The sequence below is a fragment of the Cnephaeus nilssonii genome (assembly GCF_951640355.1).
Source record: "Cnephaeus nilssonii genome assembly, chromosome: 17".
NCBI classification, from domain to species: domain Eukaryota; kingdom Metazoa; phylum Chordata; class Mammalia; order Chiroptera; family Vespertilionidae; genus Cnephaeus; species Cnephaeus nilssonii.
In genome coordinates, this window is record NC_137088.1 from 566572 (window position 1) to 592496 (window position 25925).

The 25925-nt window shown below is 60.1% G+C and overlaps 2 protein-coding genes across 6 annotated transcripts in view; one reads left to right on the top strand and one right to left on the bottom strand.

Annotated features, from left to right (window-relative positions):
- KLHL18 (kelch like family member 18) overlaps nucleotides 1-17405 on the top strand; it is a 38436-nt gene extending 21031 nt beyond the window's left edge. Inside the window, exons 2-10 of one of the 4 annotated variants that reach the window (XM_079795292.1) lie at nucleotides 1373-1503; nucleotides 4252-4392; nucleotides 6186-6384; nucleotides 7652-7812; nucleotides 7945-8081; nucleotides 9476-9755; nucleotides 12412-12516; nucleotides 13777-13888; nucleotides 14500-17405. In XM_079795292.1, coding sequence (XP_079651418.1) covers nucleotides 1373-1503; nucleotides 4252-4392; nucleotides 6186-6384; nucleotides 7652-7812; nucleotides 7945-8081; nucleotides 9476-9755; nucleotides 12412-12516; nucleotides 13777-13888; nucleotides 14500-14886 — 1653 coding nt within the window. In that variant the 3' untranslated portion in view covers nucleotides 14887-17405. The remainder of the gene's footprint in view (nucleotides 1-1372; nucleotides 1504-4251; nucleotides 4393-6185; nucleotides 6385-7651; nucleotides 7813-7944; nucleotides 8082-9475; nucleotides 9756-12411; nucleotides 12517-13776; nucleotides 13889-14499) is intronic. The other 3 variants (XM_079795293.1, XM_079795290.1, XM_079795291.1) reach the window with 3 other exon arrangements.
- Nucleotides 17406-19250: 1845 nt separating this feature from the next.
- Nucleotides 19251-25728, bottom strand: LOC307113550 (15 kDa protein A-like). Of its 2 annotated transcripts, none has more exons than XM_079795295.1 (5): nucleotides 25644-25728; nucleotides 22482-22804; nucleotides 21203-21310; nucleotides 20286-20378; nucleotides 19251-19836 (listed from the first exon to the last, which is right to left on the bottom strand). In XM_079795295.1, the coding sequence occupies exons 2-5, from the start codon at nucleotides 22659-22661 to the stop codon at nucleotides 19696-19698; spliced, it is 522 nt and encodes a 173-aa protein (XP_079651421.1). In that variant the 5' UTR covers nucleotides 22662-22804; nucleotides 25644-25728; the 3' UTR covers nucleotides 19251-19695. The 2 variants fall into 2 exon arrangements, with proteins under 2 accessions (XP_079651421.1, XP_079651420.1); XM_079795294.1 differs by having other exon boundaries at nucleotides 25543-25728.
- Between the last annotated feature and the right edge of the window lie 197 nt (nucleotides 25729-25925).

Here is a 25925-nt window from a genome sequence, read left to right on the forward strand (position 1 = left end):
CTCTGACCCTTCAGAGCAATTAAGGTTGATCAGCCCTCCGGATTCCCTCTCCATTAATAAAACTATGATCGGCTTTGGGCAGTGACGACCTTACGCTGACAAGCCTAGGACCCCCCCCCCCAACCCTGCGCACGCGTGTGCGCACACACACACACACACACAGAGAGCTTTCCAACAGCTTCTAAAAGTATGAGCAGTTGACCAAACCATGAGATGTTTAGAGCAAGCCTCTAGCATAACAGACAGGCCAACGTGGACGGGGGCGGGAGAATGCTGAGGAAGAGTGACAGCGGGAGGAAGAGGAGACCATTTACCGTGTGGTGAGAGATTAGGGAAAATACTACAGTCATGAATTGTGGACAATGTAGTTTTTAAAAAGAAAAAGGAAGCTTCAGGAAAGAAAGACCTCTTAGAGGTTGAGAATGGGATAGCCAGTGTTTGGTTTCAGAAGCGCCTGGGTCACAGTTTGCAGGACACCCTGCTTAGAACCTCCACCAGAGCGGCCCAGCGAGGGGGTGGACGAGCCGGGCAGACGGGCCCCAGCTGGAACCCTGGGACGAAGGTGACAGGTGAGATGAGGTCTGCTGAGAGTCGGCTCGTGTGAAGCCTGGTGGCGGCGAGAGCAGCCAGTGCTTCGGGGCACGTTGATGGGGAGCTCCTCACGCAGCGCCCGGAAGGGAGCGTCCTCCGGCAGGTCGCTGGAAGCACTGGTGGAACTCCCTCGGCTCCGGCTCAGGCCGGCTTTGATACAAATCAGAGCTCGCCCTGTGGCTGAGCGCCGGGGCCACCCAGCTCCAGCCCCAGCGCTGCTGCCGGGCTCGTTGCCCTAAGAGGCGCTCTGGGCTCCGCGGGGTCTACCACAGGCTGGTTCGTACCCAAGGACGCCCCAACTTTTGCACCCTCTGTGCCGCCTCTGCCTTGATCCCCACATGTGCCCCATGTTTGGTCTCATTGCTCCTCGTCTCTTCCTGTCACTAAGTACTTGCTCACGAGGAGCCTGCTGTTAGGGGCTTCAGGGTGTGTGGCCCGTGTGTCTGTCCTCTGCCTTCCGGTAAAACTGGCATCGGGATTAAGTGTTAGGGAAGTCAGGTCTGGGGCTGGGGAGTCGGGAGGGGTGCGGTGGAGACGGGCACGTACGGAAAGCTGCCGCGTGGAGCACTCGGGCTCGCATGTCGGAACCCTGGTGAATGTGCTGTTGACATGTCCCATGACTGAGGACTCTGCGTGGGAACACTCGGGGTCTCCATGATGATCACGAGGTGGATGCCTTCACTGCCATCCCAGCGGGGGCGGGGTCAGCGTAGAAGGGCATGTTGGGGTCTTTATATTTGCCTTCCTCCATATCTCTCTTTGTGTTTTACTTCGCCCGCAGATTGGGGACCACAAATTCAGCGCTCACCGAATCGTCCTAGCAGCCTCCATCCCGTACTTCCACGCGATGTTCACCAATGACATGATGGAGTGCAAGCAGGACGAGATTGTGATGCAGGGAATGGACCCCAGGTACAGCGCTCCTCCTCCAGGTCTCCCAGCTGCTTCCCTGCGCAGTTCTGTCTGGTGCTGGTGCCTGGTACCCCCGGGGGCCCGCAGCAGGACACGGCATCTACAGCTCCGCCCTGTGCACGCTCCGCCCCGTGCACGCACAGCTCTGTGCGTGGCGATCAGTAAATAAGTTAGGCCCTTCGCCCCTGGCCTGAGACGGGGTGAAAGTGGAGCATCTGCTGTGTTTTGCTCTGTTAGTGTGCACATTTAATAGGCAGTAGAGTCCAAGATATATTTTTTGTCTGGGACGGGTACAGAGGTGGGGTTTGTCACTCTCTGCACTGCTCTGTGCCGGCCGTGTGAGCTGGCACACTTTTTAAGTAAGAGCCTGTCCTCGGGCTGGAGCAGTGCCATCCGTCAGCACTTCCTGTGTGACGGGACTGTCCTGCTGCCCTCGCCAGACGGGAGCCACGAGCCATGAGCCACGTGTAGCTGTGAGCACTCGGAATGTGACTAGGGACGGAAGAACTGAATTCTAAATGGTATTTCATTTCAGTTCGTTTAAAGGTCATATTAAATGCCTGCATGTGGCTGGTGTTATTTGGAGCAACTCAGGTCTAGAAGGTGGCAGAGATCGTAGCGGTTTGACGGGTGAGAATACTGAAGCCCGAAGGGTCAGGCTCAAAGGTGGTCCCGCCCAAACATCTCCATCTGAGGCCGCCATAGCAAAGCGGGGTGGGCCTCACGTGTCGTGCCGGATGAGAAGTTCTCCCCTAGAGGAACTTGGGGCAGGTGCAGCCCAGGAACCCCCGAGACCACATCCTTCAGGTGCTCATTTGAAGTTGGCCTCACATCTAGCCTCACTTAGCACTGGGCACTCTTCATGGAAATACTCCCGGATTTCTGTCTAAAGACTTTACGTAAACACTAGAGGCCCAGTGCACAAATTCGTGCACCAGTGGGGTCCCTTGGCCTGGCCTGCAGGATTGGGCCAAAACTGGCTCTGCGACATCCCCCAAGGGGTCCTGGATTGCAAGAGGGTGCAGGCCAGGCCAAGGGACCCCACCCGTGCACAATCTGGGCCAGGGAGGGACCGCAGGAGGGCTCCAGGGTGTGTCTGGTGGTCTTGCTCAGTCCAGATCATCCGGACCCTAGCAGCAAGCTAACCTACTGGTCAGAGTGTCTGCCCCCTGGTGGTCAGTGCCTATCATAGCGAGTGGTTAAACAGCCTTAGCATATCATGAGCATATTACGCTTTGGTTGAACGGACAACCAGACACTTAGCGTATTAGGCTTTTATTATATAGGATGCTCCATAGCATGCCTTTTTGGGCCTTGAAAGGAAAAAGGCATGTTTGTGTCACTTAAAAGATTTTGCTGCAGATCTGTGAATTGAGGCTGTGTGTGTAACCTGGCTGTATCTCGGAGTGCCCTGCACACCTACTGTGTGCCTGTCGTTGATCTGGGGTCTGGGAATGCAGCAGCAGGCACGACGCACAAGGTTGCACAGGGCGATGACGTTCTTGTGGGGAGAAACAATAAACGACCAGTGACTCCATTGACCAGTAGCCTGCCATTTGCTGCCTAACCTCACGAGGTGGAAATGGCGGGGAGAGGGCTGGGAACCTGTGACGCCCTCTGCTGATTGAGGGTACCGGCCCAGTGCCGGAGAGGGTTTGTAACCACGCATGGCAGACGGCTCAGGCCAGGGACTTGTAGGACGCACACAGAGGGGGGTCTCAGGGCAGTTGCACTCTTCTCCGAGGTCTGTGTCGGAAGGAATCGTGCTGATCGCCACGCAGTCAGGCGCTTCCTTTCGCAGGCCGCCGAGCACCTGTGTGTGTGCTGAGGCTGGCCTGAGGGGTGACACGGAAGCACCTCTCTGGCGCCGACTCCAGTGGTGGGATCTGGTGATAGACAGGTACACGCGTGAGCTGGCCGGGAAGTGAACGTGATGTCAGGAAAGCAAAGCAGAGCAAAGGCGAGCAAATGAGGTGGGGCCTGTGTATGTCGGGGAATCGGGAAGGCCTCTGTGACGAGGTGGCATTTGAGCCCAGACCTTAATGGAAGTGCGGGAGTGAGCCGTCTGGGGGACGAGCCCTCCAAGAGAGGGAGCAGCCCGTGCAGAGGCCCTGAGGTGAGTGAGGGGACAGAGTGGAAGGTGACGAGGGCATGCAGCTGGAGGAGCCGGCCGCCTGCAGTCCTAGAGGTGGGATTTGGATTTTCCTCTCAGTGCATCGCGAGAGAGAAGAAAAAGTTGGAATTCTCATTCTGGAAATTCATCCCAAAGAAGTAATAGTCCAGAACCATTATTTATAACGGCAGTAAGATGGTATTACACCGGGTAATAAAGGAAACGAGCATACACTTACCTTCTGGAACACTCTACAGCAGCCACTAAGGACGAGACGTGAAGGCAGTGTAGCAACACGGAAAGGGCCTCATGAAGCTTAAGGAGGTTTATGCCACTTCTGCAAAGAGGGTGAAATGGGCCCAGGAAGCTGGCACCATGGACCTGCTCAGTAGTGACATGTGGGTCCTTGCTTTCTCTTTTTAAACGTTTCTGTCACAAAACTATTTGGGCAACACAGACAAGAAGCAGGACGAGTCTGGCTCTGGGGAAGAATGGTCCGTTCAGTAGGCTCTCCAAGGGCCTCATGGCTGTTAGGGTGGGGCCCGTCCGTCCCCAGGCAGAACTGCCCGCCCACTTAGGGCCGCGTCTCCTGGGCAAAGACCCATCTCTAAAGAACATCTTCCTCTTCCCTCTAGCGCCCTGGAGGCTCTCATCAACTTTGCCTACAACGGCCACCTCGCTATTGACCAGCAAAATGTCCAGTCGTTGCTGATGGGGGCGAGCTTCCTGCAGCTGCAGAGCATCAAGGATGCCTGCTGCACGTTCCTCCAAGAACGGTGAGGGCGTGGGCCGGCCTGGGGGGAGTGTGACCTCTTCGTTTCTGGAACCCCTGCCAGTTCGCCGAGTCTTCGGGGCACAGAGTGTTAGGAAGAAGAGAGCAGAGGGTACTCTGCAGAAGCGACCTTTCTTAAAAGCAGTGTCAGGCGGTGCCCGGCCCTGTGGGTTGAACCCCTGAGGAACATGGTTTACGGAGCCCTGCCTGCTCTCTCCCTGGGCCTGACCTGTTCCTCTTCTCCTGGTCCTCCCTCCCCAAGCTGACCAGCTGCTAATTGACCGTTCTCACCCAGCTGGTTTAGTCGGTGCTCCCTGTCCGCTCCACTGACATCTCCTTGGTTTAGCTCCTTCCCCTCCTGGCCGTCGCCATCTTTGTTCCCCTTCAGCTCTTTAGGAGCCCACCCAGATGTCACCTCCTGGGATTTTCTGTCCCTTGTATGCTCCTTTAGGAGAGGACTCTGGGCTCACTCTGTCCTACCTGTGCCCAGCACTTGACAATGACCTTTTGATGACTGAGCAGATAAGAAGTCCCCCTCTCTTTCCCCCCCGCCCCCCAGAAGCAGCTTTGAACCATGGAGGCTTGGACATGAGGGTCAGTGCTGGGCTGCACACAGGCAGGGGGAGCCCAGAACCGAGCGCTCTCAGGCCTGGTCTGCTCCTGGCAACTCTGACCACCAGGTTCCTCCCGTCTCAGATCTGCCCTCTGGGCCTCCTCCCTCTTAGAGCCGACCTCTCCCTCTCACCTCCTCCTAGCATCTCGCCCGCGTTCCAGGGACCTGGTGGACGAAGCAACCCAGTTCCCTTAGCTCTGGCCGCCCCTGCTAGCCACACCTGCCCGGTGGCGCTCCTGGACGCCCTGAGCACGGCTGTGTGCAGCTGGTCTTAGTGACCCGGGCAGCGAGGCTTAACGTGGTGCTCTCCTGGGAGCGGGGTGCGTGGTTTCGTGGTGAGGTAGGTGGGCCTGTTCCGGTTTGGCAGGTGGAGACCCCGCAGTCCCCGAGCTTGGCTTGAGCCTGCCCTGGGGTGCCTTCTGGGCAGGCTGGAGGGCTGCACGTCGGGCTTGGGGCAGACACTGTCTTTCCTACTCGTTTGTAAGCTGCTTAGGGACACAGACGGGATTTAGTTTATGTTCCCACGAATGGGGAGAATGCTGAGTAGGCACTCAGAAGGATGAAGTGGCCAGCCTCACCGGGACAACAGCTCCACCTAGGGGCTGTGGCGGGCATCGCTGTCACACTGGATCCAGGCCCTGTTACAGGGTAGTGTCCCTAAAACATGCGTAGAAAAGGGCTTTTAGACCAGAGCCGCTTTTCATGCCCCAGTGATATGTCCTTTATCGCTTCTCTGAGCCTCATTTCCATCTGAGAAGGACAGCCACGGCTGCTCTGCACATGTGCACAGGCCTGACGAACGCCGGCTCCGTGGTGATGGCTGCCTGGGTGCTGTTCCTGGAGGCCTAACCAGTTGGACCCATCGGGCTCCTTCTGTGTAAACATAGAGACATGTAGGTCCTGAGGTTGGAGCGTCACTTCTCCTCGGGCCTTAAGCTCTCATCTACGCCTTCAGTGCCGAGGTGCCCACTCAGCCAAGGTGCCGGTAGCCGAGGGAAAGAGACGGTTTCCAGCGCCTGTTCTCTTCGCTCCTCTTCCGAGAGCTGCTCGCCACCCAGACACACGGAGCACCAGGCCCCGAGCAGAACCCGAGGGGAAGCCTGCCTCCAGTTTCTGTCTTCACACGCGAGTCCGAGAGACAGCTGATGGCTCATTACTTTTGCCATTTTTTTCTTATGCAAAAGGCTTCACCCCAAAAATTGCCTGGGTGTGCGCCAGTTTGCGGAGACGATGATGTGCGCTGTGCTGTACGACGCGGCCAACAGCTTCGTCCACCAGCACTTCGTGGAGGTGTCCGTGTCGGAGGAGTTCCTGGGCCTGCCCCTGGAGGACGTGCTGGAGCTGGTGTCTCGGGACGAGCTGAACGTCACGTCCGAGGAGCAGGTCTGTGGCGCAGGGCAGGCTGCCCGCCACGTGGGCTGCTGCTCTTCCTAGTCTTCCCTTCTTTTTAACAAAATGGATATCGTGAGATGTACACAGTTGTTTATGATGGGTTTGTTGTATTGTATCATGTGCATTTTTCACAAAAACTTTGTGCGTTTTATTTTAAATATATTTTTATTGGTTTCAGAGAGGAGGGAGAGGGAGAGAGAGAGAGAAACATCAATGATGAGAGAAAATCATTGATTGGCTGCCTCCTGCACACCCCCCACTGGGAATCAAGCTCACAACCCGGGCATGTGCTCTTAACCGGAATCAAACTCGGGGATCCTTCAGTCCGCAGGCCGACCTCTATCCACTGAGCCCGACCAGCCAGGGCCTTTCTGCGTTTTAGTGTCTAAACAACATCCCATTGCGTCCTTATTCTCGGAGGTCCGGGTTATTTCCAGTCTTCACTGTTACAACTCACGCAGTGGGGAACCGGGAATAAGCCTAGCTCACTTGCTGAAAGCGTCTTTTTCTAAACAAGAGTTGAGCCTTGGAGCAGTTGCCAGTGGGAAATATGAAGTCAAGAGGGGTTTGTTTCGTTAAAATGAGAGAAATTATAGTGCAGTTTGACTGCTGGTGGGACTTCCAGAAGAGAGGGAGACTTGGCAGTGACGGAGAGCAAAGTGATTGCTGGGCTGGTGTCCCCGGGAGGGTGAGGAGGGACACACTCGGCACAAGGGGTGCGTCTTTGATAGGAGAGCAGGCCCCTCAGGGCCCACCCAGATGCTGGGCAGACGGGCGGGAAGGGAGAGGCTGGTGATTCCATGCACATTCGCTCTGACTTGTTCCCGCTCCTTGGGAACCTGGCCCTGGAGCCAGACCTTAGGAAAGGGGAGCGGGTTGAGATGACGAGGAGGAGATGAGGGGCCTGCGAGGTGAAGGGGCCGTGTGGGGGGGGCAGCCTGCCTGGGGGGGCGGTGGGGCAGGAGCGCAGGAAGGAAGGTGAACGGCTTTGTTGTGATACGGAGAGGCACCACTGACAGGAGTCCATCGGGAGGTCTCAGTGAGAGCCGGGGACTGTCGTGGTCACCCAGGCTCGCATTCCGAGACGGAGCCCCACGGGGGAGTCGAGAGAAGACAGTGGCTTCAGGAGACAAGTGGGGCCGATGGAGCGGCCCCGGGGCTGCCTCAGCAGAGGGAGGGGTGGCCTCAGGTCGGGGTGCAGGGACGTGGCCTCTGACTGGGAAGAGTCGCCGCCAGAGCGTCCACTCTGTCTCGGCAGGTCTTTGAGGCCGCGTTGGCCTGGGTCAGATACGACCGGGAGCAGCGGGGGCCCTGCCTGCCCGAGCTGCTGTCCAACATCCGGCTGCCCCTCTGCCGGCCCCAGTTCCTGTCGGACCGAGTGCAGCAGGAGGACCTGGTGCGATGCTGCCACAAGTGCCGGTGAGCAGGGTGGGGCTGCCAGGATGCTGCTGAGGGCCCCTGTGGGTGGAGGTGGGGGGCCAGGCCTGGAAGTGGGAGTGTGAACCCCACGGGGAGGAAGCCTGCTGGCCTAGCATCTCGCACTCATTCCAGGGACCTGGTGGACGAAGCAAAGGACTATCACCTCATGCCAGAGCGCCGGCCCCACCTGCCAGCTTTCCGAACGCGGCCTCGCTGCTGCACGTCCATCGCTGGGCTCATCTACGCCGTGGGAGGCCTCAACTCAGCAGGTACCTTGCAGCTCCCCCTCGTGGAGCCCGGCCTTGCACTCCGAGGGTGAGGGAGCACCCAACAGCCTCGCCTGCCCTCTGGTCCCTCTCCTGCGTGCGACCCCTCTGGCCCATCTCGATTTTATTTAATTGTTCTGCAGTGAAAGCATGTCAGGTGTTAAGACCATTGATCAGAATATTGGAGCTGAAGAGGCCTTTAGAAATCCTGAGGCCTGACCCCTCTCCTTCCCAGTGGGAACTGAGGCCCGTGAACTTCCACCGTGCTCACAGTTGGTTTTGGCCGAGCAGGGACTGGAACGTGGGTCCTGACTCCTGAGCCAGAACTCTCTCTGATATCCGCTGGCCATGGAGGGGCTCAGCCCTTGATAGGACATAGTCAGAGACCCAGCTCTGACCCCAGGCTGACTGATCCCATTTGGTCAAATGGATCCCTGGGGTTCGACTGCGAGAATGTCACCATAAGCAGGACAGACCCGCGGTGTCTGCCACGATCAGCAATCCTGGTCACTCTTTACCGCTCAGTCCTGTGAGCACCCGCTTCACAGTCCAGGTGCCAACGGCAGCTCTCGTATCAGACAGTCAGGGTTTGGGGAAGCTCCGTGGGCCCCGCCCTGCCGTGCCTGGGCTCCATCGCAGGGCAGGAGGGATTTAGTCGGGAGGCAGGACACCTGGGTCCGGGCAGTGCAGTGACAGGGAGTGGTCATCTCGGGTGCGAGGGCCAGGCCTGGCCACAGTGCCAGCCAGGTCTGTGGGAGGTGGGGTGGGGGGCAGTCCGAGCAGCTTTGTTTTTAATTGAAAGTTAATGAGGGGTGGGCACTAGTCTGACCTCTTAAGTTCTCAGCTAGTAACCTGTCGTGTGGCGGGTGCTAAGTGCTCGGAGCAGGATAAAACGTGGCAATTGTTTTATTTGACCCTCACAAAGGCCTGAAGAAAAGGGAAGGCTGAGTACCACCCCTGCTGCCGAGCACTTAGCACGCTGGAGCTATGGCGGGTCACCCCCCTGACCTCAGGCAGCTCTGCCCTCAGGAGTGCCTTCCCCGGGGAGAGCAGAGGACGGGACCCCAAGCCACTTGCCCCGGGTCCAGGCTAGCGAGTAAAAGCGGGCACTGGAACCCTCCCCGGGGCGTGCCTCCTGCTTGGGGGGATCTGCATCCACCTGCCTTCATTTTGCCGTTAGCAGGTGGAGCCCATGGTAAGATGGCCCTCTCTCGGAAATAACGCCTCCATCTGACTCTCGTTTTCCTTCAAGATGGAGGTTTGAGGTTATCAGGGCTGAAACTTCTTAGTGGGCCCTTCCGGCTTGAAGAGCCGATAGAGCCAAGTTAAACATCCCCTATAATCAGTACCCAACAGCTGTGATCAAACGAGGGGGGTCATTTGTTTAATGTGAGTAGCAAATTTTTATGCAGGTGATTCCCTGAACGTGGTGGAAGTGTTCGACCCCCTCGCCAATCGCTGGGAGAAGTGCCATCCCATGACGACCGCCCGCAGCCGCGTCGGCGTGGCTGTGGTGAACGGGCTGCTCTATGCCATCGGGGGCTACGATGGCCAGCTGCGGCTGAGCACCGTGGAGGTCTACAACCCAGAGACGGACACGTGGGCCCGGGCGGGGAGCATGAACAGCAAGAGAAGGTACCCGCAGGCACACGCGCGGCATCTGGGGCACCGTGCTGGGTGAGCAGGGGCTCCCGCGGCTCCTCCAGTGCGAGTGGCTCCATCTGCCACGGGGAACGCCTGCCTCGTCCTCCGAGGATCTCGGGGACGGGAGGGGAGGCACGGACAGGCGGAAGCTGTTCCTTACGCGCCGCTGAGGCCTGAAGATGTGCGGTGAAGACAGGCTGGACCGGCGGCTGGGAGAGGGCAGGGAGGTGGGACTGACGGGGACTCGCAGGACCAGGAGTGGTGAGGAAATGCGAGGTGTTTCCTTTTCCCTTTCTTTCCCCAGGGCCCGGCAGGCCTGTGCTTTCCCTGCCGGGGAGCATTCGAGCAGCCATGCTCTCCGCCTCAGGGCCCCGGGCCTGAGCGCCTAGGGCTGGGAGGTAGACCAAGCTCACGCCTCTCACACATCCCTCCCTCCGCCACGCTCGCCTGCTCACCCTTCCTGGACAAGCACCAGCTAGTGCCCGTCTCACCTGCCAGTGCTGAGGTGACAGGCGCCCTTCCTCCCGTCGACGCGTGTGACGCGTGTGGAGTGTTTACGTGGCCGGGTGTGTGTGTGTGTGTGTGTGTGTGTGTGTGGTTGTGGAGCTGGACAGTTCCTCACTCTCCTGCCCTCGGTGAGGCCACATGGGATCGGGTTCCAAAGGGAACCCGATGCTTCTCTTCCAGAACCGAGGGAGGAGAGGAAAGCAGTCCTCGGCCACAGCCACTTACCCGATCGCACACGTGTCACTCTTACACGCTGAGCTTCCTGGACCTGTTCCCGACTCGGGGGAAAGTTACACGAATGCTTTTCCAAAAGCAGCAGTTTAAAGCCCCTGGACCAGTGGCTCTCTAAGGGCCTAAGTGTTTGCCTCCCAGGCCGCTTTGTCCGGCTATGCCTGGGGCTTTCTACTTGTAAGATCATGTGACCACACCAAGATCATGTGGCTGCATGTGTGGTGGGGAAGAAGGGTCAGCATGCAAGTTCTTCGCCACATGCATGTGTCACGCCATGGTGCACATGTCCCACCACCATCAGTGTCAGTGTCAGCGCGTGGCCTCGAGCCAGAGGAGCTGCCTTTTTGCACCAGCAAGACCAGCTTCACAAAGGGCCCCAGCGGGTTTGCTGGGAGGAAAAGCTGTGTCCGCAAGGCCCGCCCCCGAGGCGGCGAGTAAGCTAATGCCCTCGTGTTCTCCCACCGTCGCCCCCTCCGGCTCCCTGGCAGCCGTGGGTCCTTGGCAGCTCTGTGGCCTCGAGTGACTCTGCTCTGCACCCCAGCCGTGGCTGCCTTTTTGCTTTGACGGCAGTCACTGCCCCCGTGTCTGTTGGCACCGGCTGCTTCCCAGCTCTCAGGCCACGGGTGGGAGGGTGTCTGGAGGGCGGGGCCTCGGGGCTCGTTTCCCGGCTGTGGGGGCCCTGCTCTTAGTAGTGGATCCCCTTCGGTCACAGGCTGCCTACCCTGTCCTCGGTCACTTCCCGCTGGCCTCCCCCTCGGCCCCGTCCTGCCAATGGTGACAAGCCCTCCTGCCGCCATTCCTTCCCTCCTCCAGCCGTGCAGGCTGCTTCCGGAGCCTTCTCACGGACTCCAGGCCACCGACCAGCATTTCCCCTACCTCCTCCTCCTCGTCTTTACCGCTGAGGTGGTAGTTCATCTCACGTGTGGCACCTCTTACTTCTCATGTTCTTGTTGGACTTCCGTGTTGTTACTCGTGTCCCCTCTGAAAGGACAATGGCAGGTCCCGTGAGTGTGTGACCCTCCCACATCCTCGCCCAAGGCAAGTCCTCTTCCGCGTTCAGGCGCTCAGGGCTCTGTGACCCGGCCCGCGGCCTCGCGTGGACGCTCTCGTTTGCTGTGCAGTTGAGCCTGTGTACTTAACATTCCTGTTGTCAGACGCCAGGATTTACCGAGAACCTCCTCCAGCTTCGGTGAACACAGGAGTCGGCAACTGGGTGTTTGTCGTTTACCGAGGCTCCATGCGGACAGATTACATGGTTGCGCCAGGTCCTGGGTCCTTGGTGCTGGGGAAGCTGGCACTGCGAACAGCCCGGAGGGGGCGTGTCTCACTCACATCTGAGCTCGCCTCTCTGGGCAGCTGGGGAGGAGCCGCCCGTTGGTGTGTGACGATTGGTGCTGCTTCCGGGGGTGGGGGCGGGGGGACGTGCAGGCCTAGGGTACCTGACACCTGTCCTAACGCGCAGCTGCAGGGGCTGTTCCCTCCCCCCTGCGGCAGATCAGGGCCATGCAGGGCCGTGTGTGCAATGAAAACACACCTGTCGAACTTGGTAGTGAGTTGAATGGGAGGATCATGGTAAGACACCGAACATGCCAAGGGCCTGTATGTACAAGCACCTCACACAACACTGTCGGGTTCACTGAGGAAGTGGGCTGGAGAGTCATCTTGCTGAGGGATCAGGTGGCTTTTGAAGAGGAGAGCAAGGAATCTGACCAGGACCGTACAGTCCGTTTGACCATGAGCACAGCCAGCGGGGGTCGGGCATGTGAGACAATTCAGGCCTGCGGAATGGGGAGGGGAGGAAACCGCAGTCGGGATGAGAGACGGGGAGCCCAGGGCCGCGTCGTCCCTCAGTTCTCACCTGGACTGCCCTCGAGGAGGCGGTGGTGGGTGGGTCTGTCTCGGGCGCAGGAAGGCGGCCGGAGCTGAGGCCACCTGGCTGCCTGTCTTTCAGCGCCATGGGCACGGTCGTGCTGGACGGGCAGATCTACGTCTGTGGGGGCTACGACGGCAACTCTTCCCTCAACTCTGTGGAGACCTACTCGCCCGAGACGGACAAGTAAGGACTCGGCCTCCCCGGCCCCTGGGCTGGCTGAACGGGGTCAGCGGTTAGAACTGAGCTGAAGTCGGGCTCTCAGGGCGGAGCTGTGCTGCCTGTTAGCCCGCAGTGCCTGCGGCCCGTAGCCCTTAGTGACCTCTGCCTTCCGAGGGAGCGGTCGGAAAAGACCCTGGAAACGGCCCGGTCAGCGTCCGGAGGGAAATGCAGGCGGAGGGCGAGGAGCCGGTGCGCAGACTCCTAACGCGGCAGGGTGATGGGGGGTGTAAGGGACAGGTCTGTTTACCTCATTTACGTAACACCTGGCTCCTCTTGTGGAATTATCAGCCCCAACTTTTTCATTTCGGTGTTTGAATTGTCTCTTGTTACGTAACAAAACATCAGCACATTAGTGGGGTGGATTCATCGGTGCTTTTAAGCCAGTACCTCCTTCATTTAATCTGTTACGTATCGGCAGCAAGGAGGGCATCTAAGCCTGTTAGGTAGCACCGTCGGCTGGGCCCCAGGTGCCACAGTCGTCCACTCGGGGCCTTGCCTGCGGTCCTGGGTGCAGCGTGGGGAGAGGCAGGGCCAAGCCATGGCAAATCTGGGGGTGCTCAGGAGGCAGGGAGGCAGCAGGAGGGGTCTCGGAGGTTAGACTGCCCGTGGGGTCGGGCGCGGGTGTGGCTGCTGCATGGCCGGGCACGGAGCCGGCGAGTGGACCAGGACCAAGTGGTAAGGAACCACATTAGGGAGCATGGACTCTGCCTCGAGGAAGCATTGGGGAGCCCCTGGGGCGTGCAGCTCAGGGTCCCAGTGGGCGAGGCCTGAACGCCAGGTCCCTGTAAGGAGGCTGCTGCAGTGGTTCAGGGGAGGCCAGAGCCAGGGGATGGGGACAAGCAATGCCCAGGAGCAAACCAGCAGGAATTGGCTGCCACAAGATCGGGGAAGATGAGGGAGAAGAGGCCATAAAGCTGCTGTTCACCAGGACAGCCACTAGGGGCGGGGCCCATGGAAAAGATCTGGGAGTGCAGGGAGGAGCGGACTGGGAGAAGCAGGGCCAGGGCCTGCTGATGTGAGCGCCTCAGAGGGTCAGAGACAGCTGCGGGCCTGAGGCTGGGGAGCGGCCTCGCTGGGGAGGGCCGCCCAGGTGCTGGGAGGTGGCTGAGAGGTGGATGCCCGGGGCAGGAGGGAGCACAGTGCAGAGCCCCCGCCTTCTAAGGCTCCTGGGAGGGCAGGGACCCCGATCTCACGGTGCTCCTTCTGCTTTGGCTCTTCCTGAAGGTGGACAGTGGTGACCCCGATGAGCTCCAGTCGCAGTGCTGCCGGGGTCACGGTCTTCGAGGGCAGGATATATGTGTCCGGCGGCCACGACGGTCTGCAGATCTTCAACAGCGTGAGTCTGGGCTCTCCTGGGCTGGGGCACCTGCTCCTCCATCTTTGAGAGCGACTGGGAAAGGCAGTTCCTTGGGAACACGCTAGCCTTCCCGTCACTGGGCGAGGCATCGCCTAGGGAGGTTTCGGGCCACCCACGGCCGCTCTCGAGTCCTGAGCACGGGAGGCAGAGTGCAGCCCCCTTCGGTCTCAGGGAGAGCCGCGTGCGCCTGGTGAGAGTGCTGCCCCGCGTAGGCCGGTGACGGGCAGTGTGGCCTCGCAGGCAGCTGCGTGCTTCGGCACAACTTGTTGGGAAGAAAACCTCAGCAGCTGTTCAGCTCTGGTTCCGAGCCCCTCCGTGCTGGCCGGGCTCAGGGGACCCGCCGCATCTGCCGTCTCCCCCGCAGAGCAGTCTTAAGTACAGACGGAAGGTCGGCGAGGCTCTGCCCTGTCGCTGTAAACCCAGGAGCAGGGGTGCCACCGAGGAGACGGCATCAGAGCCAGGCACGCCCTGCGAGCTCTCCGTCCCTGGGCCCCCTGGAGTCTGACGCCATGTGGGCCACGGTGCCCGCGAGGCCGCCGGCGGCCTGAGCCTCGGCTGACCGCCCGTGCCTGGGCCTCTCCCCGCTGCAGGTGGAGCACTACAACCACCACACGGCCACCTGGCACCCCGCGGCGGGCATGCTCAACAAGCGCTGCCGGCACGGGGCCGCCTCCCTGGGGAGCAAGATGTTCGTCTGCGGCGGCTACGACGGCTCCGGCTTCCTCAGCAGCGCCGAGGTGTACAGCGCCGTGGCCGACCAGTGGTGCCTCATCGTCCCCATGCTCACGCGCCGGAGCCGCGTCTCCCTGGTGGCCAGCTGTGGGCGCCTCTACGCTGTGGGGGGCTATGACGGACAGTCGAACCTCAGCTCCGTGGAGATGTACGACCCGGAGACGGACTGCTGGACGTTCATGGCCCCCATGGCGTGCCACGAGGGCGGGGTCGGGGTGGGCTGCATTCCTCTCCTCGCCGTCTAAGGCGCAGGGTGGGACGTGGTGGGGTCAGGAGCAGGTACCAGCGTGGGCACTTCCTTCCAGGGCATCCCGCCCGGAGAGGTGGGGACCAGCAGGCAGGGCGCAGGTGAGCCTAGGTGCGGTTCCCGGGCACTCGGTCCTCCCTCGGCGTGCTGCCCTGCGCCCTCTGAGTCCAGGGCCCCAAGATGCACGGCCTGGGCAGGTGCCTCGACCTCACAGCTGGTGCCAGCGGCTGCTGTGGTCACACGCACAGGCCCGTCCAAGCCCAGCTCCCCGGCCTTGGCTCCGTGCCAGCCTGGCAGGAGGCCTCCATCTGACAGGCAGCCGCAGGGGCCACGCCTTGGAAGTGGGTGTGGCTGGGAGAGGAGGCCGCTCCGAGAGTTCTAGCTGCCTGTGGAGACGCGGCCTGCAGGGGGCTTGCTCCAGGCGCCTCCTTCCGTCCGTCCGTCCGGGCAGAGGCCTTGTCCTCGTCCTGGGTGAGCAGGGAGCACGGAAGCTCTCCCGTCTGCTGTTGGGTTCCAGTGGGGTCTTTTCATCTTATTCAGGAGAAACAGAAGGAAAAAAAGATACTTGAAAGAAATGAAAGAAAAATACCTTTTTTTAAGTAAACATTTTTTGCAAGAAGAAAACGTTAAAAAAAGAGACACTAAAAGGAAATCATGTGTTTAAACAGAAAACCACCCAACGTATAGAGGGTGGTGACCGCTCCCACATTCGGATCCGGGTCCTGAGCCTCGCACAGCACGCAGGGTTCCCTCTGGCCCCCGCGTGTCGAATCCACGCACTCGACTGGCCCTGTCGCAAGGTGCTCCAAGGTTGTCTTCACACCCATCGTCGGAGGACTCTTCACCGCAGGCTTAGTGAGTCGGCTGAGCTCCCGCAGCTCCTGCAGGGGGAGCACCTAGCTGGTTGCTGGAGGCTCCCGGTGCCCCTGTGGTCACGCACGGCTGCCCTGGCTCACTCTCACCCCCTCCCCACCTTTCACTCCTTCCTTATTCCACCAGCAGGAAGCAGTCGGTCTGGCCAGACTCGCTCGCCCGTCTGTCGTTCCTACTAGAGGCTCGCGGTGAAGCTGGTGGGGCTCCCTGACTGCCTCTGGAGCCAGCGAGGACTCGGTCCGGTGGCCCTGCCCGCCCTGCCCGCCCACTGCTGCTGCGCCCACTGCCGCCCAGGGGCCTGGCCTCCCTGCGCCCTCGGCAGCCTGACCAGCAGGCGGGCCTCGACTCCGCGCGGAGCCGGCTCTCCGAAGTGAAGCATCGAGGCCAGAGGACTCTTGCCACTGCAAAGAACACACTTTCTAGTCCTTCCCCTCACCTGAGCAAAGGGCTCCCTCCCCTCCTCCCTGACGGGACCTTCGCAGGAGGACCCCTGGGTCCCCGCACAGGGCAGTGGGCCGTCCTTCAGCTGCTGCCGCCAGAGCTGGTGATGCCTGCTCCAGGAAGACCAGAGGGCAGTCACTCAGTGCAGGACGGGCCTCGGCCCCGTCTCCCCGGCGGCCTCGGGTCCGCAGTTGCCTGCCCGGGAGGCCCGGGAGCCTGGCGGGGAGCAGTGTGGGGCCGGAGTCGTCTTCCGCCTGAGGCCGCGAGGTTTGCCGGGAGAGCAGTCGCCAGGTGTCCGGAGGGAATACCCTAGTACCTGCCACTTGGGCACTGGGTCTCTGTGACAAGCACTTGAAAAGGATTTTTTTTAACGAGGACAATCCATACAGCTGAGCTGAGCCTAGGGCAGCTCTGATACCCCGCCCTCTCGTTTGCCCTCGGGGTGGCCTCGGGAGGTGGTCTGCTTTCCTGGTGTAGAGGGGTGTGCAGGGCTCGTCCGATTCTCATCAGCCCCTTCTTCTGTGGACTTGAAGTAGCCCTGACAAGCCTGGACGGTGACGGCGCTAAGAACCGGTCAGTGGACCAAGGAGGGGCCCTGCCGGTCCTTAGGATGCTGGCCCAGAGGCTGCCACTGGGAGTGGGTCATTTCCCGCGACCTGCTGCCCTAGTGGTGGCCTCCCCGCGTCCCTCCCACCTCCCAGGCGACGCTGCACAGCCGCCTGAGGGCGCTTCCAGGAGAGGGAGCCAGGGCCTGGACCGGCTCAGCACACGTGCACACACCCAGGTTTACACGCTCAGTCAGCCCCTCCGTCTGGGGGGTGTTTGCAAACAGCTGGTCTGCCCTTTGGTGCCGGCGCCTTTTCAGTGGCTCGGGGAGAAGAGCCGTCACCCCAGAGGCTGTGGGAGGTGCTTTCCAGGAGGCTGGACAGCGACTGTGCCAGGGCCTGGGGTCTAGCCCAGCCCGGAGCATCAGACTGCGACCTGTGTCCTGGGGCATTTCCCCTTCAAAGCCTGAGTTCATCTGCGATCAAAGCCACGAGGGGAGCTGAAGACCAGCCCTTGACTCGGCCACAAGATGGGAGTAGGGAGAGCTCCTCCTCCCGCCCCCACGTGCTGCTTCCCAGAAAACCTCCCGCCCTCATTCATGGAGCGACGTCCTCTGTGTGAGAAACCAGAGAAATAAAGAGCACAATTCTCTCGTCTCGCCCTGCCCTGATTCATTTCTTAAATACTATTAGGAGTAAATCATATTTTTATTGTGATTCGTTGAAAAAACAGAACAAAGTAAAAATATGCCTGTGAAAATAAGGAAAATCCAGATATAGCAAAAGCAGTCTTTGGAAAGACGTGTATTTATACGAATGGGTTCTGGTGAAAATGTGCAGGAGACGTGCGCAGTGTGTTGCATGCGTGCTCCTGTCCCGATCACCGCTTCTCTGGGATGGCCCTCCACGCGCTGCCATCGGACTCCGGAGTCCCCGTGGCCGCGACTCCGGGCAAAGCCTCCCGCTCCGTGTTCCTACTCTAGGCCAGAGGTGCGTAGCTTTGGTGCACGTAAGTCACTGGAACATTCTTTCGTTTATTTTTTATTGAATTTATTGAGGTGAGATTGGCTAATAAAGCTGGGTTTCAGGGTCCACTACATCAAGGGTGTATTGTATGGCGTTCACCACCCCAGGTCCGGCCTCCTGTCACCATCCTCTCCCCCTTCCCTCTCCAACTGCACGGGAAGTTCTCCGACCACAGACTTCTTTGTGGGCCCCGCCCCGAAAGACGACTCCCTGGGGCCGGGGACTCCCAAGTTTCGTTTCCACTTCTCCACGCGCAGCCACATTCCAGGCCTGCCTTCCTGGAACCCTGGTTGCTGGGCCGCGGATCTAAGAAACGGCACACTTTCCCAGAAGTCCGCGTCTGGTCGGGCTCACCCACTGCGTAGTGACACACAGCCGGCAGCGTTCCGTGTTCGGTTTTTGGAAGGGGGTGCCCGACCCACGCACACCCACCAGCACGTGTTTCACACATAAACACGCTACTGACTCCCACGTGGCCGCCACAGCAGCCCCAGAGAAGGCAGCGTGGCTCGTGTGGGCATAAAGAACCTGCATCGGACGACTCGGCAACCGACCTGCCCAGCTCACGGTCACACCTCCCGCCCAGGTCTAGGCCGCCTGCCCGGGCCTGGGATGGGCTCTGGCGGCGAGGGGAAGAGGACGTGGTGTGCGGGTCACAGAAGAGGCACCGCGGGCAGCGCAGAGGCAGCAGGCCGTCCTCGGCTCCGTGGCGGGAGAGGTCGCCGCCTACCAGGCAGGGCGGCCCTTCCCCGGTCCCGCTCTCCCTGTGGGCGACACCCACTGCGGAGGGGCGGCTGCACACGCTTGCCTTTCTGTCATGCCTTGGACGCCCCCCTCACTGGCACGGAGCCCACTCCTCTCCCCCAGTGGCGCACACGCCTGGTTTTAACTGCTGCCCACGATTGCGAACGTCACACACCCGAAAGGTGACAAGGGAGCCGCACTCCGGGCTCCACGCCCAGTTCCACGAGAGGTTCTCTCTCCCACGAGCTCCGGTGCATCGGTGGCCGCGACCAGATGCGGTGAGAGCGCAGCGAGGATGCAGTCAGGGCTGGGCATGGAGGCCACTGCCCAGGGATGGCCGGAGGGAAGCTGCTGAGAGTGTGACACCCTCTGGACATTGCAGGAGGGTCAGGAGCGTCTGATGCAGAAGTCGGGGTTCGGGAAGAGGTGCTGCCTGGAGCTCTGATGAAGGGGGGCATAAAGGAACTAACGGGGTCGGTGACTGCCTCCAGGGCGGCCCTCACAGGCCCCCGCCGCTGCATCCGTGTTTCTCTCCATCGTCCCTGTCCTGACCCCAAGGACCATGGCGCACAGTGGAATCGCCCGGGGCCTGCCTCATTGTCTCCTCGCCCCAGTCCAGGTGGTCCAGCGCTAATGCTTCATTCATTCACACAGGCACTCAGTCGTTTATGCAGAAATGCTTTATTGAGCCTCTCCCCTGAGGTTGGCTGACCCCGTGGCAGCGCCTGCGGATGTGAAGGGACTGGGCGGGGGGAGGGGGGGAGGGCGGGGATGCACAGAAGGAGCTGTCCTCCCAGGAGCACCTCGTCAAGAAACTCATTCCCCCGCCCCTGCCGCCGGTGTGGCGGGTAGAGCTGTGAGCACACACGGTGCGTCTGGCCGGGGCACAGCAGGTCACGCCAGCGTGGTCTGAGGTCCTGAATGCGCTGAGGAGGGAAGGACACCTGCTGGGGGCAAGCCCGGGGCTTCCTGGAGGAGGTGGCCTTGGAGCTGTGCCTTGAAGGGTGAGTGGGAGTTAGACACAGGCGGCAGGCGTTCCAGCAGAGGGCAGCAGGTGTGCGGAAGCAGAGGCCTGTGGGGGACTATCAGCAAAGGGGGTGCTGAGGGCCGCCGAGGGCGTGGGCGGGCGGGAAGGGGAGGTCATGGCGGGGGTGCGGGCCTCCCCTTCTTTCCCAGCCCTAGAAATTCCTCAGGAGGTTGGCGATGATGTCGAACTTGGCTTTCTCATACAAGTCCCTGGCCACAGGGGGCAGCTGGGAGCTGTCGACCTCTGAAGCGGCTCCTTCGGGGGACGGAGCCGACCGCTTCTCCCGCAAGCCCTGCAGAGGAGCGCTGTGGTCACTCACCGCCCTCACGACCGTCACCCCCTTCCCGTCCTGCCTGGGTCCCTCTCTCCAGGAGCCGCGTTAGTGATGGGGCTGGAGGGGCGCCCAGAGGGCCTGGGCTGGCCTGGGCTTTGGGACTCACTGTTCCCCTCACTGGCCAGGAGGCTGCACCTCTGGTTGTTTCCCCCTCAAATGTGGGGTGGAGAGCAGGGTAGGTTTCCAAGGAGTCTCTTGGGGCCAGAGCAGAGCCAGTGTCCTGCCCAGGAGGCAGGTGCCGCTCCCAGCTCCCCCAGCCCAACCACTGGCCTCTCGCCTCCCCTTCTGCCAAATGACCCCCATCCTCAAACCCCTCGAGAACCTGCATTGAGGACAGCTTGATCGTGATCAACCCCATTCTCCAGATGAGGAAACTGAGGCCCCATGTGCCCAAGCCAATGGCTCACCTCTTGCTGGCGCTCCAGGCCCGGGTTGCAGTCGACCATCAGGATGCGCAAAGGGCCCCGCGTGAAGGAGGCGCCCGTGCAGTCCCGCTCTTCCTGCGGGGCAGCGAGCACAGGGGCTGGAGGCGGGTCCGGGCCCAGGCACCTACCCCACAGCCACCGCCCGGTGCCTCATCCTCCCAAACCAGAGTTGCGAGCTGAGGATTACCCCAGGGCCCAGGCAGACCAGACACACACCCTCAAGGTCTTGTCAGTTTCCCCGGGAACACCATCCTCAACGAGCCTGTTTACGTGTGCGAACACGAAGGACCCACCCACGGTGGCTGTCTGACCCTGGGGAGGGGGTTGTGGGAGATTGGACCTAATTTTATTTTGCTTCTCCACAATTTGTTAATTTGCTATGAAAAAATGTTATTTTTCTAATTTTATACCTTGGGTACATTATGGTCCCACTTTATTCTTTTTCTGTTTAGTCATTTTTTAATTTTTATTTTTAAATATATTTTTATTGATTTCAGAGAGGAAGGGAGAGGGAGAGGGATAGAAACATCACTGATGAGAGAATTATTGATTGGCTGCCTCCTGCACGCCCCCTGCTGGGGATCAAGCCCACAACCCAGGCACATGCCCTTGACTGGAATCGAACCCGGGACTCTTCAGTCTGCAGGCCGACGCCCTATTCACTGAGCCACACCGGCCAGGACTATTTAGTCATTTTTAGCACGTGTTGCTTTTATAATGAGGACTGAGTGATTTATAGTAAGAAAACACAAAAGCAATAGGAAAAACATTTCTAGAAAGGCTCCTACAGTGAAGCCTCGCGTGGCCAGGGGAGGTAGGCGGGGACAAACACAGACCCCCCCCCCCAGGCAGGCGGAGAGGGGAGGACCCCCTGCTCCTGCTGGGGTGGGGAGACTCACCCCGCCGTCCCTGAAGGCGCACTGCTGGGGCTCTGGCTGCTGCTGCCGCTCTGAGAGGCACACGGTCTCCTTGACCCTGAAGCTGACCAGCGTCTTGAAGGTGGAGTTCTGCAGAAGCAAGAGCAGCTCCTGGTCAGCCCCTCACCGGACGGAGCCGAGGCACCGAGAGGTCACAGCTGCCGGTGGAAGGGCTGAGCCCAGGTCCGGACTTGGCACCACAGCCAGGGCCTCTTCAGGCAGCTGAGGGGTGGGGGGCTCTCGGAGACCGGCCACGGGAGCCACTTCCCGTCTTCTGTGAACAGGAACAAGAAATCCAGCCTTGCCTTGGTGACGAGCTCAGTGGTTAGAGGGTGCAGGACACAACCAGTGGATGTGGCTCTCTCGCATCGACGTTTCCCTCCCTCCCTCCCTCTCTCCCTGAAAAAGCAGTGGGAAAAATATCCTCAGGTGAGGACGAACAAAAGACAAACAAAAAGAACATCAGCCTTGGTGGGTGGGGGTGGCATGGAGGGTGTCAATGGGGGGGGGGGGGGAGACATATGTAATACTATCCTATATAATAAAGAAGTAATATTCAAATTGACCATCAATCCAACACACAAGATGGCCAGCAGGGGAGGGCAGTTGGGAGGGACCAGGCCGGCAGGGGAAGGCAGTTAGGGGCAATCGGGCCAGCAGAGGAGCAGTTAGGCATCGATCAAGCTCGCTGGGGAGTGGTTAGGGGGTGATCAGGCTGGCAGGCAGAAGCTGTTAGGGGCAATCAGGCAGGCGAGCAGTTGGGAGCCAGCAGTCCTGGATTGTGAGAGGGGTGTCCGACTGCCCGGGATTGGGCCTAAACGGGCAGTCAGACATCCCTCGAGGGGTCCCAGGTTGGAAAGGGTGCAGGCTGGGTGAGGGACACTCTCCCCATGCACGAATTTCATGCACCGGGCCGCTAGTATGTAATACTTTAAACAATAAAAAAAATTTAAAGAAAGAATGCCAGCCTTGCACGCTCAGCTGCCTGCCAGAGAGAGGCCATGGGGCGGGAAGGGGACGCTGGAAGCCCCTGCAAGGCCCTGGGGAGACCAGGCCTTTTCCTGTCTGCACTCCTTCCAGCCAGACCCGGCTCCTGCCCGGGTGAGGCCCCAAACCTCCCGCCTAGCCCGCTGTCCGGCCAGAGATGACCACCTTTCTTACCTCCCGGGGAGAAACAGCATCCCACTAACAACAGCTCATGTTAACCCGGCACGTGGGGCCGTGCCAGGCTGCCTCTCCCGCCTGCCCCTCGGACACTCACCGATCTGGGCGCAGGGAGGACTTCCCGCAAGCGGGAGAGGGGCTGGCCTTGTCTCCCGGAGTTGAAGAGCTGCAGGGCCTGGGCGACAACCCTCTCCTCGAAGCCCCACTGGCGTTGGGCCACACAGGCCATCGCCGCCAAGCCTGCCGCCAGCACGAGCGCCCTCCAGGTCCCGGCCATGGCCCCTTCGCGGACCCACTGCCACTTGCTGTCCCTTTTAGGTGCTTCTTGGGCTGCCTTGCCCAAGGGCTTCTGGTGACATAGGGGCCTCTCCCTTCCTTTGCCAGACACCACTGTTGGCCAACGTTTTGAAATACCATTGGCTAAGAAGCAAGCAGGTTTGGGCAACGGGTCAGGGCCTCAGAGTGGGGGGAGGACCCCGAGCCGGGGGCAGGAGACCTGGCTGATTTGGGGCAAGCCCCTTCCCTCTGGGCCTCCGTGTCCCCTCCTGTGCCACCAGGAGGCCGCCTCAGCTCTGACCGGCAGGACTCTGGGCCGTCTCCGCCTGGCTGTTCTGGTTTGATCCCAAACAACCTTCCAGAACACGAATTCTGTATGCGGCAGCTCCTCGGCCACGTGCACACAGAGACAGTCTCCTCTGCGGCTGGGCCCAGGTTGACATCCACGACGTTACATACATTTTACAAGTTGGGGTCAGCCTTTAAAAACCTGGTGCCTGACTTTGAAAAAGCCCTATGATCTGATCATCCATGGCTCACCGTCCCTCGTGGCTGCGACAGCGGCAGCCTCCCCAGGGAGACCCTCACTGTCCTCCTCCTCCTGGCTGCTCCCTGCGGACCAGGCTGGGAGGCTGGGGTAAGGATTCCTAGCTGCTGGGATGGGCAGTATGCTTTTTCTTGTGCTTGATGTCCATTTGTAAATCTTTTTAAAAATCCTCACCCAGCCCTAGCCTGTTTGGCTCAGTGGATAGAGCATTGGCCTGCAGAGTGAAGGGTCCCAGGTTTGATTCCCGGTCAGGGCACTTGCCTAGGTTGTGGGCTTGATCCCCTGTACAGGGCGTGCAGGAGGCAGTCAATTGTTCTTTCTCATCATCGATGTTTCTCTCCCTCTTCCTTCCTCTCTGAAATCAATAAAAATATATTTTTTTAAAAAAAGAACTGAGCTCAGGCACAGAGCTGGTAAGGGAAGCTGGGAGGTGCTGGGCTACCAGTGAGGGTTGTGCCCCCTGCCGCTCTGCCCTCCATGGGGCTGTGGGGCTGGCTGGCCCCATCTGCTGAGTGGAGTCTGCTGGGAGCGAGCCTCGAGCCGAGCCTCGGAAGGTGAGGGCAGGATTCCCTTGTCCAGGAGGAGGTTCCTCCAAGCCCCGCCCTGCATGTGACCGACCACCTTGGGGCTGAGATTGGGGCTGGGGGCAGGTGAGGCTCTGGAGGGCCTTGGAGGGTGCAGGGAGCAGGACGTGGACATGGGGCTCCCCTTCCGGTGAGCGCGGTCACAAGGCTTACTCAGCCAGCAGCACCCACTGCGCTGGTGGTCCTGCCACGTCCCCAAGCTTCCGCGCCTCCTGAGAGCACGGTGGAAGCAAAAAGCGTTCACAGGGGCCAGCGGGCTGTGGAGAAGGAAGCCCTTGGGCAAGGCTCTGCCCTGGCTGGGCCTCCGCTTACCTCTAACGGCGCGGTCAGGGCGGGCAGAGACCAGGCCTCAGCCCTTGCCCAAGTCGGTGGGGAAAGGGGCTGTGGCACCATTGCCCATGGGGACACACACCGAGGGCTCCCAAACCAGCAGTGTGGACACAGTTACCCCACGACACCCCAGGGACACCTGGCATCTGCGAGGCCCTTCCAGCTCCGCCAAGTTTGGGGGGAGGAGGGGGCGGATGAAGAGGTGAACTGATTTGGCTGAATGGGTGTTTGCTGCCCCCTTGTGACGGGCGCACGCCTCCCCGTTACTTCCAAGTCTGTTTCCCCAAACTCCCACCTGTGCCCTCTGGGAAGAAACACCCTACCCTGACTGTCCCCACCCCTTCACCTCAGCACTCCAGGCCCCTCCCCACAGGGCCTCTCACACCAATTGCCCTTCATGTGACTAGGACCCTGTGATATGGGCTGAATTGTGCCCCCCTCCCCCACCTCTCCCAAATTCCTGTGAAGTCCAAGCCCCAGTACCTCAGAATGGGACTCTATTTGTAGATACTCTTTTAAAAAAATTCTTTATTGTTGAAAATATTATGTATGTCTCCCCTCCCCCCATTGACCCCTTCTAGCCCGCCCCCAACCCAGGCCTTCACCACCCTATTGTCTGTGACCTGGAGAGTATTATGCTAAGTGAAATAGGCCAGTCAGAGAAAGACATAATCTCACTCCTATGTGGAATCTCATGAACAAAATAAACTGACGAACGAGTGGATCAGGAGACATGGAAGCATGGAACAGACTGAGGAAACTCAGAGGGAAGGCAGGCAGGGAGGGTGGGTGGGTGTGCATATATGCATCACCCATGTAGACAGACTCTTACAGAGGTGACTACGTGAACTAGGTCCTGAGGTGGGCCCTCATCTGACTGGTGTCCTCACAAGAAGAGATCAGAGAAGGAAAGACATGTGACGACGCAGGCAGATATTCATCTACCAACCACGGAGCCGGGCCTCAGGAACCCAGCTTGGTGACACCTTGACCTCAGGCGTGTGGCCTCCAGAAGGGCAAGAAAAGTATTTTCTGCTGCTTACGCAGCCAGGCAGCCGGTGACACCTTGCTATGGCTGCCCTAGCCCTTAACATCCCGGTCCGCACAGGTGTATGTCTGTGCAGTCCAACCCCAGGAGCACCGTGTGGGCTGAGGGGGTCCCATTCTATAAAAGGGGGAGGGCAGCTGCTCCCACAAGCTCAGGAGGTAGGACCCATCCAGGCTCCTTCCATCCGGGAGACAGGCCAGAGCCCCCTTTTGCGCTTGCAGTCTCCTCCCACCCCACCTGGAACGCCTGCCTCTATAGGTCCTCCCTGTCTTGCAAGACCAACTAGGGCTTCCTACTCCTCCCCTGTCCCTTCCTTCCCGCCTGTTCCAGTCCACACTGACCAGCAACTGCTTAATCCCGATCTCTTGCTGACCTCATGCTCGGGCCTGGGCTCTGGGTCCTGTGGCCAAACTGCTTCCCGGGTCCCAAATCTCGCCTTTCCTTGCTCAGCAATGCTACGCTATAGTCTCCCACCCACTAGCCGGCTCTGGTGCCGGCTGCTAGGCCTAGGTTCGGCATGCGGGTCTGTATGGCCCAGAAGAAACCAGCTTGCGCCATTACTCGCAGCTAAGGGAGGAAGACTACTACTCCCAGAAACCCTTTCGCGTCGGGCTGGAGATTCGCAAGCCTCCTTGCCCTCTTCTCCGAGGAGACTGAACTGCGCATGTGCGCAAGCCTGCGCGGGCCGGGCGGGGACTACATCTCCCAGAAGGCCGTGTGGGCTTTTTTTCCTCCCGCGTGACGCCCGCCTTCCGG

Excerpts from the sequence above, each read along its gene's own strand:
- LOC307113550 (XM_079795295.1), bottom strand. The coding sequence starts at position 22,661 with ATGGCCGGGACCTGGAGGGCGCTCGTGCTGGCGGCAGGCTTGGCGGCG. Across the intron at positions 21,311-22,481 it reads TCCTCCCTGCGCCCAGATCG|AACTCCACCTTCAAGACGCT; the intron begins GTGAGTGTCCGA and ends TTGCTTCTGCAG. Across the intron at positions 19,837-20,285 it reads GCCTGGAGCGCCAGCAAGAG|GGCTTGCGGGAGAAGCGGTC; the intron begins GTGAGCCATTGG and ends GCTCCTCTGCAG.